Source organism: Cupressus sempervirens, chromosome 10 (genome assembly GCF_028749045.1).
Source record: "Cupressus sempervirens isolate cs-2001-9-10 chromosome 10, ASM2874904v1, whole genome shotgun sequence".
Classification (NCBI taxonomy): domain Eukaryota; kingdom Viridiplantae; phylum Streptophyta; class Pinopsida; order Cupressales; family Cupressaceae; genus Cupressus; species Cupressus sempervirens.
This window is the reverse complement of record NC_143127.1, coordinates 147,539,492-147,557,043: the sequence shown is the minus strand read 5'-3', so window position 1 is coordinate 147,557,043 and position 17,552 is coordinate 147,539,492. Positions and strand designations below refer to the sequence as shown.

The 17,552-nt window shown below is 37.5% G+C and overlaps 1 protein-coding gene across 2 annotated transcripts in view; it reads left to right on the top strand.

Moving 5' to 3' along the window:
- Positions 1–4,030: 4,030 nt before the first annotated feature.
- LOC149533006 (putative serine/threonine-protein kinase At1g54610) overlaps positions 4,031–17,552 on the top strand; it is a 64,324-nt gene continuing 50,802 nt past the window's right edge. Inside the window, exon 1 of one of the 2 annotated variants that reach the window (XM_089807446.1) lies at positions 4,031–4,665. In XM_089807446.1, the coding sequence (XP_089663572.1) occupies positions 4,228–4,665 (438 nt within the window). In that variant the 5' untranslated portion in view covers positions 4,031–4,227. The remainder of the gene's footprint in view (positions 4,666–17,552) is intronic. The other variant, XM_089807447.1, reaches the window with a different exon arrangement.

Below are 17,552 nucleotides of genomic sequence, written 5' to 3'. Positions count from 1 at the left end.
AGAAACATCCATCTTATGCTTCAACTTCAAGTGGACTCCAAATCTATCAGACTAACTAGTTCTGCCTTCCATAGATCTCTCCGCTCAATCAGTTCTATCCTCACCACTAGATCTAGTAGCCTCAAAGTCTTCAACAACTTCCTCATAACCATATTTAGTACCCACATTACTCAGTACGCTAGAAATAGCTCTCATGATCTCATTCTTCATCAACTGCATCTTAGATCTAAAATTTGCTTTAATCTTCTCAGAAATCTTAGTTTCCACAACATCATAGAGATCATCAATCACCCTAGGGTCCAATATTCTTGGAGGCATCTTTCAAGATCTTTGCAAACCCAAAGTAACAAGTCCACAAGATCAACCAACTAGATCAAACCTTCACTCTAATAAGATCAACCAACTAGATCAAACAATTATTTTGATACCACTTGATGCAGTACAGAACCAGATGAAACCCCCAATGGAGGTGATCTAGTTCCCAACAATAACAACACATCGAAAACACAACATAAGATACAAGATCTGATACTAAACTCAAGTCTTGATTCATAAAATAACTATTTACATGCAATGTGTTGGGCTGTAAGGCCTTCCCGATTATGTCCAAATACAAAACAAATAACAGTTCGACAAGATGCCTCGAGATCCAACCCAAACCCTAGCTAGTCCAAATCTGTAACACAATAACAGTCTGGTAGAAACACCAAGCAAGATCTAAAGTTGTGCTCACAAGCCATCAAGCAATCTCCTTTTTTCACAAGTTGCAGATACTAGCTCTGCTCACAAATTCATAACTCCAGATTCTAAACTTGAATCTGTGCTCTCTAGCTCTCTGACTAAATCGCTCCTACAATTATACCCCATGTTAGTTTGTGGTGACTGATCAGGAAAGTACTGTAAAATTCAAATTTTTGGGCCGTGGCTAACGTTGTGGCCGACATATGGTTAACATGTTGTAACCTTAAAGCAACATAAAATTACTTGTATAAAAGGGCTTAGGGTTAGGTGTTTTCATAGTGAGTGATGTGAAAATTGGTTCTCCCAGCGATATTGAGTTGTAAGGAATTACAGATTGTAATTAGGTTGCAATCACTAGATCGTAATAATATCAGACTTGCTATTTAGTGGACGTAGCCTAGGGATTGGGTGAACCACGTTAAATCTTGGTGTCTTGTGTTCTTTTCTATGTGATCTGTTATTTTTTGATATTGTTTATATTTACATGTAATTGTTATTTCTATCCATGGTTTAATCCTAACAAGTGGTATCAGATAGAGGTTGTTCTTTCAGTTATCCTCTGTAGGAAAGTCTCGAGATTGAGTGGGAGTCTCATGGTTGAGTGGGAGCGATGGCAGACGAGGGTTGACAGGTTTAATGGGTAGAACTTTCAGTTATGGAAGATACAAATGGAAGACTATCTTCATCAGAAGGATTTATGGAAGCCATTGGAAGGCAAAACTAAGAATCAAGGATCTATGTCAAATGACGACTAGGATCTTTTGGACAGAAAGGCACTTGGAAGCCTTTGATTATGCCTGGCACCATTGGTGGCATCTAATATTACAAAAGCGAAGATGACAGAAGAATTGATGCAAACCCTAGTGAAATTGTATGAAAAGCCCTCCGCTTCAAATAAGGTATTTCTCATGAAGCGTTTATTTAATATGAAAATGGTAGAAGGTGGATCTGTTTCAGATCATTTAAATGAGTTTAATACTATTACTAGTCAATTATCTTCTATGGGTATCAATTTTGATGAAGAAATTAGGGCTCTCTTGATTTTGTGTTCTTTGCCTGAAAGTTGGAATGGCTTGGTAATGGTTGTGAATAATTTTGTTCTTAGATCTAGTACCCTAAAATATGATGATGTGATCGGTGTGGTTTTGAGTGAGGAAACTCGTAGGAAAACCTCAGGTGGATCTACATTAGGAAGTGCTTTGAATGTACAAAGCAGAGGCAGAATGACTGAGAGAGGAAGTAATTCCAGAAATCATGGGAAATCAGATTAAGTTGCAGAATGGGAATCACTGGCTACTACATGAGGTAAGACATGTTCCAAGGCTTAATCCTAACACCCAAGCCCTCCTTTAATTCTTGCATGGACACCTGTTACAAACAGAATCATTTAGAACCCAAAGAAATACAATATGCCACAAGTCGACTTACACCAAACATTAAATACACATAGGATAAATCACTAAGACCCAAATAGGTTCGCATACATCTATATGATCGCTCCACGTTACGATCACACTCCACACTCATTAAATGCACCAAGTCGGTCGATCAAATCCACAAGAACACCATTCGAAAAACCTCACGATCGATTGTCAACAAAACCACCAAGCGAGCCAAGCATTGCTAATCAAGCATGATGATCGAGCTCTCACAAGCATTGTCGAGCTCCTTCAGTTGCCAAGTTCCTCGGTCAACACTACACCCCAAGAACGATTGAGCACCACAAGCTTCACTGAGATCCTTTAGTGACTGAGTGCTTAGGTCAACACTGCAACTAGGAACTATCCCAATAATGACCAAGCAACATCCCTTCTTCGACCGGGTTCTCCAACTCCAAAGTCAAAACCACTACAACATGTAGGAATGCAAATGTTCCTACATTAGGTATAACCTATCTCATTTTTCAACTAGCCAAAAAATATTATTGCTGCAATACTACAAAAATAAGTACTCACCATTCATATCATTATTGGGATACTCCAAAGAGAAATATTCACCACTACATAACAATAAATAGACATGTGAGATAAAGACATCACCTTTCCACGATCCATGAAATTAGACACCTACTTTGAAAAAAATTGCACCTATTTCTAGTCAAGACTACTATATAGAGTCTATTCAAAATCCATTGCTATCTTGTCTTAATGCTCAATCCAACCAAAAATCCCCTTTTCATACCAAATAGTATCAATTTTGTTTAGTTATTTCATAAAGTAGACCAAATCTTATACCATTAAAAAAATTTACCAAGGAAAATAATTCATATATCCTCCTATAACTACACGGTAGTCCCATATTACTATAAATCATTTATAGCCGCACATAAAGAATACTTGAAAAAATGGACTCAAAGAATCTTTCAATGAGTACAAATCACCTCCATATTACTATAAGCCATCTGTACACCCATATAAAGACAACTTGATATTGTGCATTGTAAAGAAAACTTGCACAAGTACGAGGTAGTCCCATATCACTACAAGCCATTTGCACGCACATAGAAAAAAAAAACAAAAGAAGATAATTTGACATACAAGAGGCTAAACATAGCCTATGAGAGAACATGCCAAATTCAATAAATCAATTCTTTTTGCATGCAATGATGAGTGTTCCCAACTTCTCAATGTACTCTTCATTGAATAAGTTATGCCAAGAGCTAGTTGTTAAAATATTCATAAATTTATCCCTATCGTGCTTGTAAGCAACTTATTCAATAACAAAATGCCACATTCGTAGAATTGAAAATAGAGCACTCTCTCTCTTTCCAATAAAATGCCACATTTCCATAATTGCGAAAATAACACTCCATCTCTCTCTCTCTCCAATAAAATGATACATTTCCATAATTGCAAAATGAGCACTCTCTCTCTTACACACATTTTTTGACCATTTCCAACACTTAATCTCACAATGAAAGTACGAAGTAGTTGATAAAGACATATCTATACGATAGACTATAAAGAATCTTTCTATGGATACGAGACAATCTCGTATTATTATAAACTATCCATAGAACCCTATATCATATCATAACCTAAAAAAACATTTCTTTCCTTTTTCTCTCTCTTGGAATAAAATATGACCAACTCCTCTTAAGACTCATGAGAGAAACATGCATTTCCCCATCATCTCGTACACCCCACAACAAATCCCCACATAGCACGGCTGGCAGTCTTTTAGTCCCATTCCCCTATACGAGTCACATGCCTTTTCACATGTCTAGATCCTATCCAAACCGTTTCCATCAATTGACCTTAAAAGGCCGCAGTATGTTACCCCATCAACTAGACCAAAACAAATTAACATTTCCACTGCGCCTTTTATAGACCCCCTAATTAATTCATCTCCTTCCCCTTGTCCGCCCTTTATAACTGCCTCACGCAGTTTCAGCTGATAAACGTATTTTTTTCTTTTTCCCTTTTTTGGCCTTTTTTTGGCCTTTTTCATTTTTTTTGTCCCCCCTCAACTTTTGTTCTCGTGTTCATGGGGTGCGTCTGCACAAAGCAGGCATACGTTCTGGACTACACTGAAGATTCTCCCAAGGGCAAGAGTTCGAATCGCAGCTCCACCAGATGGCTCGTAAAAGAAGACGCAGAAAGTGCCGGTAATGGAAGCAATGCTGCTTCCGTGGAGGCCCGGAAATTGACGGGGAAGAGTCCCGGTGGATCATTTGGCGAGGAGAAGAGCAAGATTGCCAGGAGGAGGAAGAAGAAGAAGAAGGATGAGGAGGGGAATTTGCCTGATCTTCTTCTGGCGGAATCTGATGTGATGATCGGAACTTTTTTGGCTGGCAATTTGCCTAAGCATACGGAGGCCGAACAGGTGGCTGCTGGATGGCCTGCCTGGCTCACAGCTGTCGCTGGGGAAGCCATTAGGGGCTGGATCCCGCGAAAGGCCGATTCTTTTGAGAAGCTGTATAAGGTCAGTTTTATCAGATCCGCTGTCTGTTTTTTGTTCAGTGGGTGGATGGAATTTTAGGTTTCGGTTTCTGTCTTCTGAGAATGGATTGATTTGATGTATTCGTGAAATTGAGTTGATTGCGGGACGGAAATTGTAGCTCGTTTGAGGTTCATGTCTTCTGAAAATGTATTTATTTTGTGAGTTTGTGAGATTGAAATGATTGTGGGACGAAAATTGTAGTTTAGAACAAGTGTTCTTGAATTTGGTGGATAGTGAGAATTAATGTAGTGAGTAATCACAGCTCTGGGAAGTTGCAATTTAGAGCTGAATTTTTTTAATTTAAAGTTATTTTTGGTGGAGTTGAAGTCAATTTGAGGGAATAGGCCGCATAGTCAGGGGAACATTGTTTATTAGAATCAATGTTATTATTATTATTTTTTTAATGGAGAATTGGTCGATAGCAGTGAATTGCTTTCATGGCGAGGGGAATGTCATGTAGTAACATTGTACACCAGAATTTAGAACCAATGCTATTAATAATTGCTCATTTTAAGTAACTGTTGAAGAACGAGTCAATTTATATGAATTAGTCGGATGGAGTAGTACATTTTAGAATGGAAAGCTTAAACTCAAGTTAACGTGGTTGGAGGAGTAGTTAATTTAGTGAATTCGCAACATGCTAATAATAGCTTGGGGAAATTATTCTAGAATGGAGATCATTCAATTCAAGTTAACGAGTTCAGGTGAAATTTTTATTTAGAATGGACATTCAAGTATCTAAGTCAACTTGACCCAGAAGAGTTTTAGTGAACTGATGACATGCTATTTATGGCTGTGGGAATAGTATCTAGATCGAAGATCCTTTAATGTTAAGTTATTTTAGTCAATTGGTGGGGTGCTAATGTTCACCGAAGGGAAATAATGAATATGAACGATTTTTTTTCAAATTTGGAGAGAGTTAATTTAAAGAAGCCATATGCTAAGAAAGCTATTTTTGACAAAGTTAGATTTTATAAGTTTTATGTATTTTAGTGAAAAATGAGTCAATATAGTGAATTGGCTAGATGGTTTTGAGTTATGACAGCTTGGGAAAAGTTATATTTTAATATGAATATTTTAAATTTTAAGTTGTTTTGGACAGAAGAGAGTTGAATTAGCAGATTGGCTAGATTTATTGTTCCCAAGCTGTTGCATGGGGGAAATCATAATTTAGAATGATTATTTGATAATCTATGTTTCCTTTTCATAGAAATCAAATTAGTTGAGTTAATTGATGGATCCTTAATGTTCTATGATGCCAATTGAGCTGCTGTGAGGAGAAATATCACATTTTAGAGCAAAGGTTTATAAATTTGGGCAAGGTACTCTGGAACTTTCTGCACAGATGTTTCTTGGACCTTTGGCTCATTTAGAGCAGTGAGTAGTTAACTTGAAATATAGCAGGCAATAAACATCAGCGAATTAAACTCTAAAGTACCTTCGAGTTTTTCTATTTGTTTCTATATAATTTGATGGATTTTTATTTAATAATTTTGTGTTTATGAGTTTTTCTATGTTGCCTTAGGTAAAAGTTCTGTTGTAGAGCAATCCTCTAGCTCAGTGTAGGGTTTTTTGTGTTATGTCATTCTATGTTGACGAGGATTAATTAATCTAGTGAAATGCTGAGTTTTTAACATTGCATCAGGTCAATTGAGATAATTTCCTTTTCAAGTTTTTTCTTAAGTTGAATTGTCTGTCAGGACAACTGTAATGGGACATGCCACATGTTGACATATGCTATGGAATTTTACACAAATGCACGGGAAAACATCCTCCAAATCTCCCCTCTCCCACCTCACCCAAAACCCTGCATCTCTGAAATCTCTCTTGATGAGACACTACGTCTTGGGACATCTGTGATGTCCTTTAACTGTCCCAAGGGCATTCAGGCATCTCCCTTCTTTCTGCTGTAAAAAATTCAGTTAAATTTTTAAGAAAAAGAAAGAAAGGGTGTGGGAGGCCCACAAGGCACATCATGCTGCTTATTGAACCCCAAACACTCCATAACCCACACACCCATCTGTGGTTTCATGGAGGGGCTTTAGGAACCTTTTTTTATGGAGGAGACATTTGTTTTTGCTAGAAGATAAATTAGAATCTTTTTCAGTTAAACAGGGACCCCTACTTTTTTGTTTTCAGATTTAAGGGGGTCTGTTTGGGTCAGGGCCGGATAATTTTCCCACCAGCTTAGGAGATTTTTCTGCTAAAGTCAGATTACAACCAATAATTTTAGGAATGATTTTTAAATGAAATTCTTGTTCAACTACCGGGTTCCTACAAAACTTTGAACATATTTGTTTGCATTAGCTGTTGTTAAAAACTAATGGCACCACCAACTTCCATGAATATTGGAGCTTGAAATTTTTAAGTTTACCCAATCCCTGTCTAGGAAATCTGTGGCATATAGTAGTTGCAATTTTGATTTGAGGTGGAAAGTTCAGGGATCAATCACCAATTCATATGTATCAGGGTACCCTCTATTAATTTTATTTCCTATTAAATATCATTTACAAATCTTGTGTTCATTTGAACAACAACATGTGATTCCTTACGAACAACAACAAATGGGAGACTCCAAGAGTCACACCTTAGAAAGCCATAAAAATGTCACTCCTGGGATTTGAACCAAGGTCTCCACAAGGACAATACATTACTTCAACCAACTATGCTAAATTCCTTGGACTACCCTCGATTAAATTTTGGTTGAAGCGGAGCAATGAAAGAGTGAATTTACATAATGTTCACTGGCAACAATTGTGCTGTATCATATGGTTAAAACATAACATTTAGTTTGTTAAAACATAATGTTCACTGGCAACAATTGTGCTGTATCATATGGTTAAAACATAACATTTAGTTTGTTAGGAGGTTTCTGAATTCATATTGGAACTAAAATTGATTTGTATATTCATGAGATGGAAGCAGTTTATGGAGATGGATCTATTAAGTTAATGTTACTTGGATTGAATGCTAACCTGTGCAAATTGGGATGCACTAGTTGAAAGTTCAGTTGCTGAAGGGCTCTTAAACTCTGCAGCATTCTGAAAACGGGTAAATAAGCATATATCAGAATATCAAAAGAGTTGCAATTTAATTTCACTCTTCTTTAGCCTGGTTGTTTGCTATGTTTTGAAGACTAATATGACAAAATCATAAGAGAAGTACTGAAGTTTACAGTATCAGGTGTATTAACCAGGTAATTGCAATTTGCACCTAAGGCCGCTAATATTCATCCCGAGAAAACTATTGATACTGCTAATTAAAGAGCACAAAAAGATTTTTTTTTCAAATGATGAACTTATCAAAATTCATTCTCCTCTACCTAGTTCCATTCAGCAACTCTAGCAGCAGCCTGCACCATAGCATTTTCCTGCTATCAATCATCAACTGGCAAAAAACAAGTCTTTTTTCATTTGCTGATCTGAGGTAATCAACAGGGTCTCTTTGGATTGCATCTAGCTTACTTTAGGGCACTTGTTGATTGTAAGAGCCACATTGTTGGCTCTGTGGTCCTGAGGCCACCTCTAGTCACTGTTTTCATAGTAACATTGAATATATCAGGAATAGTCTGCCTTGTCCAGGCATTCAGCACGGACAGGTTTAAGGAGATCTGATATCCTCCAATTATTTTTTCCCTTTCCAACATGTCATATGTCTCTGACTTTTCGGGGTTACCCCCTAGCATCATAGGGCCACAGAACTTACAAATTCAGATATATATGGCCAATTGCAGTAATAGAAAGAAGAGTTGTGCGAGGACCTGGGTAAGCAGGTGATTTTATATTTGTCAATTTCTTAAGAAGCATTTTCTGTTTGTGATATATTCTTGTATCTCTTATTCGACATAGTATAAAAACTCTCTACTTGGAAAAAACTGTGATATATTTCAGGAAATTTATTGAACATCAAAATTACAGTAATTTTTACAAATATGCCTTTAAAAACATGCATAGTATTGATTTCTTTCATACATAGATAACAAATAGAGCTCAATATGCTTCATTGACCAAAAAACAAATTCAATATTTCAGTGCATATAAACACAAACAAAAAGTATCTTAACGAGCATGTAAACAGAAGTCATCTGAATGGGTTGATAACCATGATCACACAAATAATGAACAATGATGACTTGAATCCTCATCCAATCGCAAGAAATTAATGTGGGAATGCTTGTGAAAAATCAGACAATATCTACAAGGATGTCTAGATGAAAGGCTTTGTCATATCCCTCTGTAGTATTTATTGTTGGCAACATTAAATAAGATAAGATAAGATAATCATAATACTATTAATGTCCAACAAAAGACTACAAAAGGGTCTATGGGACTGAGAGCTTACAACAAGTGAGCTGACAGAAGCAGGAGCACCAAATGATGTCCAAGAAAAAGCAAGCAAGAAGCAAGAAGCAAGAAGAGAAATGCCAAGGCAAGGACTAGGGTCCTTCCTCGGCATAAAGAAATCGGTAGCAAAAGGATATAACCGTGGGTGATCAAGAGCCTTGGACTGTCTCTGAGAGCCACAGGAGGAGTGTTGCTGTTGGGAGAGACTGCTGCGGGGTCTCACAGACTTGAAGTGACTGATGGTGGTAGTATTGGACGACCTTTTCACACCCTGTGGTAGAGACAAGGGTGAGAAAAAGGTAGTGATGAGCTTATCAGAGGTATGACAATGAGGAAGTAGTGATTGTAGAGTATTATTGCGGAGCAAGGTGGCCTCTCGGAGGCAAAGTGCGAGGCACCACTGATCAATGTAACTGAAGAATGTTGAAAGAGAAACAATCTCAGAATAGGCAATAAAATCTCCCTTTGATCTTATAATAGATAGGGCAATAGAAAATAAAGTGAGTCTTTGTCACAACCTCCACTAAAGTACACAACCAACAAATCCGGTCATCTCTATTTATATGGTGGTTAGTTTGGGCCTGAAAACGGTGAGAGCCAACTCTGAAGGAGCCCAAAGAGATATGCAGGGCATGACACCAATGTTGAGATAAGTACCCAGGTTAAACAACAAACCTATCACGGATCTCCAGCGAATGCTCAGCATAGAAGGCCATCCTCGGATGTAAACATCCAGGAGGGTTAGTCCAAGTAGTGGTAATGTATTGTTTGTAGATATCAAGTCTGACATGCTCGTTCAACTCCTGACGTGAGGGGAGGAGGTGAACAGTGGCATCCAACGAGAATTGATGGAGGGAGGCGGTCAGTATCAATCCCAATCAAGTTCAGTAGAGAGGTTGCTTGAGCATATCAGCAGCGAGCTCTAGTGCTAGTATTGGAGCTTGCAGTTGTAATATAGGAGCAGTAGGCCAGGTAGGAGTATCTATATTGATCAGCAGTTGAATCCGCAAAACACAAAGGTGATGAAGAAACCAAATCAAATCAAATATGGCCACAAGTTTGAAGGGATGAGCATTGAACTCAGCTAATATAATACTACAAGGGGTGAGCTTGTGATGTCTGATGATACATCATAGAAGCAGAGTCTATACATGCTCGATTGAGGCCCAATCCGAGGCCAAAAGAGAAGGCCCCCAAACCACGGAGCTGTAAAGAATAGTCGGTTGGACCAAGGAATCTAGGAGGGACAACTTCGACGAAATGTCCTGAAAGTGATGTCTGAAGCACTGTCTCTCAAGCATGGCAAGGTAGCCCATGCCCTTATTGACTTTAGACTGGATGGCTGGTCTCATACTGAAGCGGGGTCTAGAGAACTTCACTTCGAGGTACATATATGAAGAAGTAATGTCAATCCCCTGGCCTTGAAAGAAAAAGTGAATATGAGAGGTCTTTAAGCAATTAATGACTATAACCTGAGTCTTATCCAGATTGACCACAAGTTGTTGTTGGTCACAAAAAGAAGCCAAACTATCAAGGAGCCTCTGTAAACCCACCGAAGAAGAAGCTAGAAGAACCACGTGATCCGCAAAAAGGACAATGGAGATCAAGACCTGATGTAAGTAACACCCATCACCGGGAAGCGAGGAGTTCATGACGAAGTCCTCAAGCTCATCAATATAAAAACCAAATAGAGTGGGGGAGAGAGGGCATCTTTACTTCACCTCCATGGTGCTATGGACTAGAACTGAAAAGTCCTTAGGAGTCCTGAATCTACCCACCATAGTTTCATGCAGTCTCATAATAGCAATTAACAACGTCTTAGAAATCCCAATCTCTCTAAGCCTCTGGAATAGAGCCACCCTAGGAATGGAATCAAAAGCCTTGCGAAAGTCTACAAAGCAGCAATATACTTTCGCCGAACGTTGCCTAGCCTCCTCAATAATAGCCTGCAATGTCAAAATGTGATCTATGGTTTGGTAGTTAGCCTGAAAACCGGTGTGGGCTCTAGCTCTACAACCTCTCTTGTCAAGCTCTTTGGATAGCATAACATTTAGTGTTGTGGCATAAAGTTCGGCAAATGTATGCTCGATCATGATGGTCCTATAGTTGCCAGGGTCAAACACAGGCCCGGTCTTATGAATCAGATAAATCAAGTGCCTTGACCATGAATCAGGGAAACTGGTACAAGCTACTCTATTAAGGAGTATAGGGAGGTAGGAGCCAAGGACCGAGGAACCAAACTTGAAAAGTTCAAGCCTGGAACCCCTCCTCATCAACTGCTCTACTGCATCTCATAGATCTAACAGCCTCATAAATGTTGGAGGGGGTGAACAAGTGGCAGTGGGGAGGCATAATGGGGTGGATAGATGGCTGGCTAGGAAAGTCATAAAGTGCAATAGTATGAGAGTTCAGAAAGCGAAAATCAAGGGTGGAGGGCGTGGGGAACAAGGTACACTTGAAGAGCTGGGGATTGCGGATAAGCGCAAAGCATAGGGACTTGCACTGAGACGTGACAAAGGACCGTTTCTTGCAGTGAAGAAAATGGAGATAAGAAGAACGCAGACGAGCAAAAGCGAGGGAATGGGCCTTAAAGCAGAATGTACGGAGCGATGGAAGGATTTGTAATCAGTGTTGAACCATTGGTTCATAGGACATATGTTTTGGTGTTTGGTTCTGCAGGAGAGAGAGGAGCAGTGGGGGGTGGAAAGGAGAGTGGACTCCCAAATGGCAGCAACAAGTAAATCAAACATGGAGGAGGCCTCACAACAATCGCTAAAGCAAGCAGGGTTAAGGACCCAGGATTCAAGAAATATTTATTTTAGATTGATGCTTCATTTTGGATTCAAGTATTGTTGGAGTTGGAATTATTTGCATTTTATAGAGAAGCTAGATAGCCGACTTAAAAAGATTGAAGTGTATTGCAAGGTTCAACAAATCTTCGATGATTCTTTCAAAATCTAGGTGGCTACTCTAGGAATGGGAGGTACTGCATTAGTGTGGTGGGAGATAAAGATCTGGTATGATCATGCTATGCATGGTAAAATCATTTCATCTTGGTATGAGTTTATTGCTTTGAAGAAACAATTTTATTCTATGGGTTATATGCAACAAGCTATAATGGATTGGCAAAATATCAGGCAAGTAAAAGTTAATCTATGCAAGAGTAAACACAAGTGTTCAGGAAAAGGCATTAACTCTTGGTATTCCTCTTTATTCACAAGAAACATTATTGAAGTTGTTGGCATAATTGATGATGTAATACAGTGGGAAGATTGTTGGCTGAGTTTATTAAAGAGAAGAATGTTTTAGTGATGTTACAAAATGAGGTAATATGGATTGGAACAAGATTTGATGACACATTAATCAGTTATATGGTTGTCGTTAATGTCAACTATTTGACTAAGTTTTTTTTAGCATGTTACCACATATTAATAGAGCGAAGGATGAGTTGCAGTGTGAATTAAGTGTTGCTATGTGATGCAAGGCTAGGATGCCAAGAGGAGGCAATCTCAAGCTACCCTCGCTAAGAGTTACACACAAAAGCCAACAATATAGGAGAAACCCCAAGAAATTATATAGATTCGAATGCAGATATGATGAGACAATCTTCCTTTAACATGCCAAGCATAAGGCCATTCATAAACATACAAATTGCGATCTATGAGCTTAGAAGCTCGGGCTTACAGAGCCAAATCTTATTATTTTCCTTCTATCTAACTTCATTGCTTTATTTCCTAATCCTAGATCTCAAAATATATAGCCAGCAAGACCACAAGTTTGTTTTGTGAAGCGAACTATGACAAAATATAGATCCTGACCCAAAGGAAAAATCAATGACCTTACAATTAAGCAAAAGAACATCCACGAGGACAAAGATAGGTCCACATGTGATCCAAGAAGGGATTCCCAAGGTTGTAGAAAGCCTTGATACCACACGTAACCTCGCTCAAGCCAAACCCGCATATTACTTGAGCCGTAAAGAAAGAACACGCCACAAGCAAAGAGAAAGGATAACTCCCGCATATGATTGAATTAGTTTCCACGAACTTAGGACAAGGATTTACGATAGGTCCACATTAAGGAGTCAACTGCGCAGAAAGAGAAAACACGAACGTCAAAGGCCATTCCTTAAATAACATAGAACAACTGAAAGGAAATATTTTTTTGGTTGATGCAAGATTGCCAAACAACCCAAGATGCTTCTGCATTACTATGCTACATAAAGGTTAATCTATGTGTCATGATGCTACGTGTATAATAACACCTATTTATGTGAAGAATTGTGTGAGTTATGTGAGAAGAACTCAAACTTGGTAATTGTTGAAGGAGTCAGTGACAAATAGTTAAATGATTTGAATGTTGCTTTAGATCGGTGATGAATTACTTGGATTGATCATAGGATATGATTGATGACATTGTCAAGATGATATAGTTAAGATAGCGCTGAATTATGTTCACAGGTAAAGGTACTTTGGTGATATGGAAGTGATGTTAAAAGGAATAGGTAAACAAGAACAAACAGGTGAATAGGGACAAATAGGTAAACTGGAAGAATAGGTAAACAGGAACAAGTAGGTGAATAGGGACAAACAACTAAACTAGATGAAGAGGTAAATAGGTGAATGTTGAACTAGTGAAGAAGAATAGTTGGTAAAGATTTGAGGAGCAATTGTGAATTTCAATTTGTCATTGGGATCGACAATTATTTTCAAGATATAGGAAGGTAGTGTGATTTGTGGAAAGGATCTAACAACACATTGAGTGAGGTAATATGTTTGAGGAAGATTGTTCAAAAAGTTATGTTTTGGTCAAAATGGCTTATGGAGTTGGACCAATTTCCAAGGCGTAGATTGAGTGCGAGTAGATAAAGTTAGGAGAAAATAATGTATGGATGGTCAGATGTGTTTCAATCTGGATTGTTGGATTTAGGTTTTCTTAAGGTGGTCGAATGTCTACTTAAGGGTAAAACAAAGAACCTAATTGCTGATTCCAAGTGTATTGTAAAATTGGAGAAGGTTGTGATCACAAAGCAAGTGTTAAAATCGAGTGCAATCAAGCCAAAGTATAGTGCGGTATGTTGTTGAGTTACAATGTATAATTAGATCTGATCTAGTAGAGGTAGTGCAAATCATAGATCATATTATTTCTGTAACTCGCTAACCACTGTAACAACAAAATCCCTTAATTAGGTGGATTGTAACAAGTCCCTATTGTAAAATCTTCTAACTAGGTCGCAAGTTAAAGACTTTAACAGTTCTATAGGTAAATCCCTTAACATGGTGACATTTAATAGTGCTTTTACAACCCTTAACCAGGCAAACTCCTAATAGGGTGTATTTGAGAAGAGTACACAATTTGTGGGTATCATCTCACATCATGGTTTTCAGGAGATAAAACTTGTGTCTACTTTGTGTGAATGACTTTCTTATGGTTACATGTTGTTTGAAGTTCATATTATCTATTGTGTTGATTGAATGTTTAAGAGGTTAAAGTGTTTATCAGTTTGGATTAGTTTGATTTAAGTTTGAATTGGTGATTGCTGATTCACCCCCCAGTAATTAGGCTTGTATTAACAATTGGTATCAGAGCAATTACATCATACACTCTTGATGTTTAATCCATCTAATTATGATGAAGTGTGTGTTCAAGCAACCCATATTGAAGCAGGTGGAGGAAACACAAGTTTCAATTCAAAGAAGGAATTTGTTCCTCTTGAAGGCAACAAGAAGGGTAATAAAATTGCCACACTAAAGAAAGACGAAGGTGAAAAACCTACTTGTTCACATTGTCAAAAGAAAGGGTACAAGGATGCGAAGTATAGGAAATTGCATTCGGAATTGAAGCCAAAGTGGTTTAAGAAAGATCGTAAAGGAAAGCAAAAGACCACAACTATCATTTAAGATATGGGATTGGATTTTATGATTTAACAAAGATATCAGTTGTGGGTTTGAAAGGTGAAGCTTTCATTGGCAATGACTCTACCACTAATGTTTCATCCAAAAGTCATGTTTTCATGAATTTAGTAAAATATGTGAACCTTTTCATATAAGGGTGATTTCTAAAATCACTAAGATCAACACTCTCATAGATAGTGGGTCCCAAGTTGATCTAATTTTCAAAGAAGTTGTTAAATAGTTGGGATTGGAATCTAAGCCACATAAAAGACCTTTTCTGTTAGGTTGGGTGTGCAATGATAATAGATTGCAAGTAACCAACCAATGTAATTTAAGATTTGCAACAACATCTAAGTTTATAGATGAGATTGAATTTGATGTGGTGCCACTAGACTTGGGTAGCTCATACTTATATGATAGGAAAGCTATCTTCTAGGAAAGCTATCTTCTACATGGAGCATAATAGGTATCCTTTGTTTAAGGATGGAATTGAATACATTGTAAACACTCATCACATGAAGAATGATGGATTAATTATAAACACAAAGCATTCAAAAATGATTATAAATGCAAGTAATAACTTGATTCTCATGTCTACAATAGTCAGTGATGGCCAAGCATCATCGACAATGGGTTGTGAGGATCAGTTGCAAGAAGGGGCAAGTCTTTAGCTAGTAATGGTAACAGAGGGTTTGAATAATTCATTTTCTAATAATGTTCCTATTCAAAAGGCCCAACAAGTTGACACTTTTTTTATTTCATCAATTTGTTCAATGTCATTGATTCTTTTCCTACTAGTTGGTACTATGTGAATGATGGATGTAATAATGAATATTGGTGGCTGTGTAGTTGATTGTGTTAACAATGCTATCTGATTATCCATTGTGCTTATGATGAGTCATATGTTTAGAATTCTAGTCGAGTGTACACATGATATTGGACAATTGAGGTGAACACGCCATCACTTGAGTTGTATGTAAAACAGACTTTTGGAGGTCCAAAAGCTTCTAGGGGAGGAATGATCAAGGTGGATCCTGAAAATTTTACATTCTCATATTCATAAAAACAACTTCAATGCATGGAGTTCCTTGACATGGTCCTAACACAACTTAAATGGGCCCCAAAGGAGTTCATGTGAAGAAGTTATGTGTAGTCAAATGTTCGATCAAATATGTGAATTAGGGAGCCATGGAAAAAGGTGAAAAACTGGTTGCCTCAAATCCAAGCAAAAATGACACCAAGTCATAGTGCTCATCACAATGACTCTAGAACTATATTCTGTTTTGAAAATAGAGTTTGTATGAGAGTTACAACTAATCAAATTTGCTAAGTAAAAGGGTTGACTAGTGATGTCAAGATGATGTGGCATGAAGGGTGAAGTGGCAATTTCACCAATCACATAGTGACACATGGAAGATCGTACACTTTTCATGGCAAGATGACATGACAGTTTGTGTTGATAACATGGCAAGATATGTTGTACAATTGGCCCAATTGGAGTGTGACACGTGTCATCTGACAAGCGAATATTATTTTGCCTTGTGGCATCCAGTTGGTTTATAGATCAATTTTGCTTGATTCAAAAGTTCATTTGGAGGTTTGAACTAATGACATGCGACATCCTACTCTTCCTCCCCATCAATGCACCATGCAATGTGCGCTTGACCACAAGCTGAAGACATTAATAGTTATCTACTTGGCAGGTTGTAGGTTGTTTACGAAAAGTGGTTGGTGGGGTTTGAACCACCAACCACCCCTATGCCAAAATAGTTGCCCTCTGTTGCACCTTTTGAGGATTTAGTTATAAGTGGGCAAAACTTTTTATTTAAACGAGTATAGACACCAAATTTTATTAAATAAGGCTTATAGTTAAAACTAATCCCCATTAATGGAGGAGGCTAAATTTTAAAATAGCAAAGGGATCTTAAAAGAAGTTTAAAGGGGGTTATGAACAATTTAATTCTTTTTAGAGGGTCATTTTGTTGTAATTTGGTTAAATAAGGATAATTTTAATGTATTTAAAGGGGGTTATGGCTTTTGAGAATTCACTATAGTTTGGAAAATTTTCTGAGAGAATTATTGTAATTTTGGAGGAGACAATTATGAAAGATTTTTTAAGCACGAAGATATTGTTAGCATCTTCAAGTGCAAAGTCCAAAGAAAAAGAGATTGCAAACAGGTTTTGAAAGCTTGGATGTTGTAATAAGGTGTGTTTTGCCTGGTGACATTATTAAGTGTTTGCATTTTTTTCCCATCTCTTTCAGATTCTCTCAGTTCTTTAAATTTTATTGGTCTCTCTTATATGTTTGAAGTGTTTTAAGCATAACTCAAGTTCAATTTCAATGGTTAAAATACATAACCACACATTGGTTTTGAAAGCTTGGATGTTCTAATAAGGTGTGTTTTGCCTGGCGACATTATTAAGCGTTTGCATTTTTTTCCTATCTCTTTCTGATTCTCTCAATTCTTTCAATTTTATTGGTCTCCCATTTATGTTTGAAGTGTTTTAAGCGTAACTCAAGTTCAATTTCAACTGTTAAAATACATAACCACACATTACTTCTAGGATCAGGGAACTTAAATCTGTATTAGATTAAGTTTTGGAAAAATTTAACCTCATAGTGTACAGATC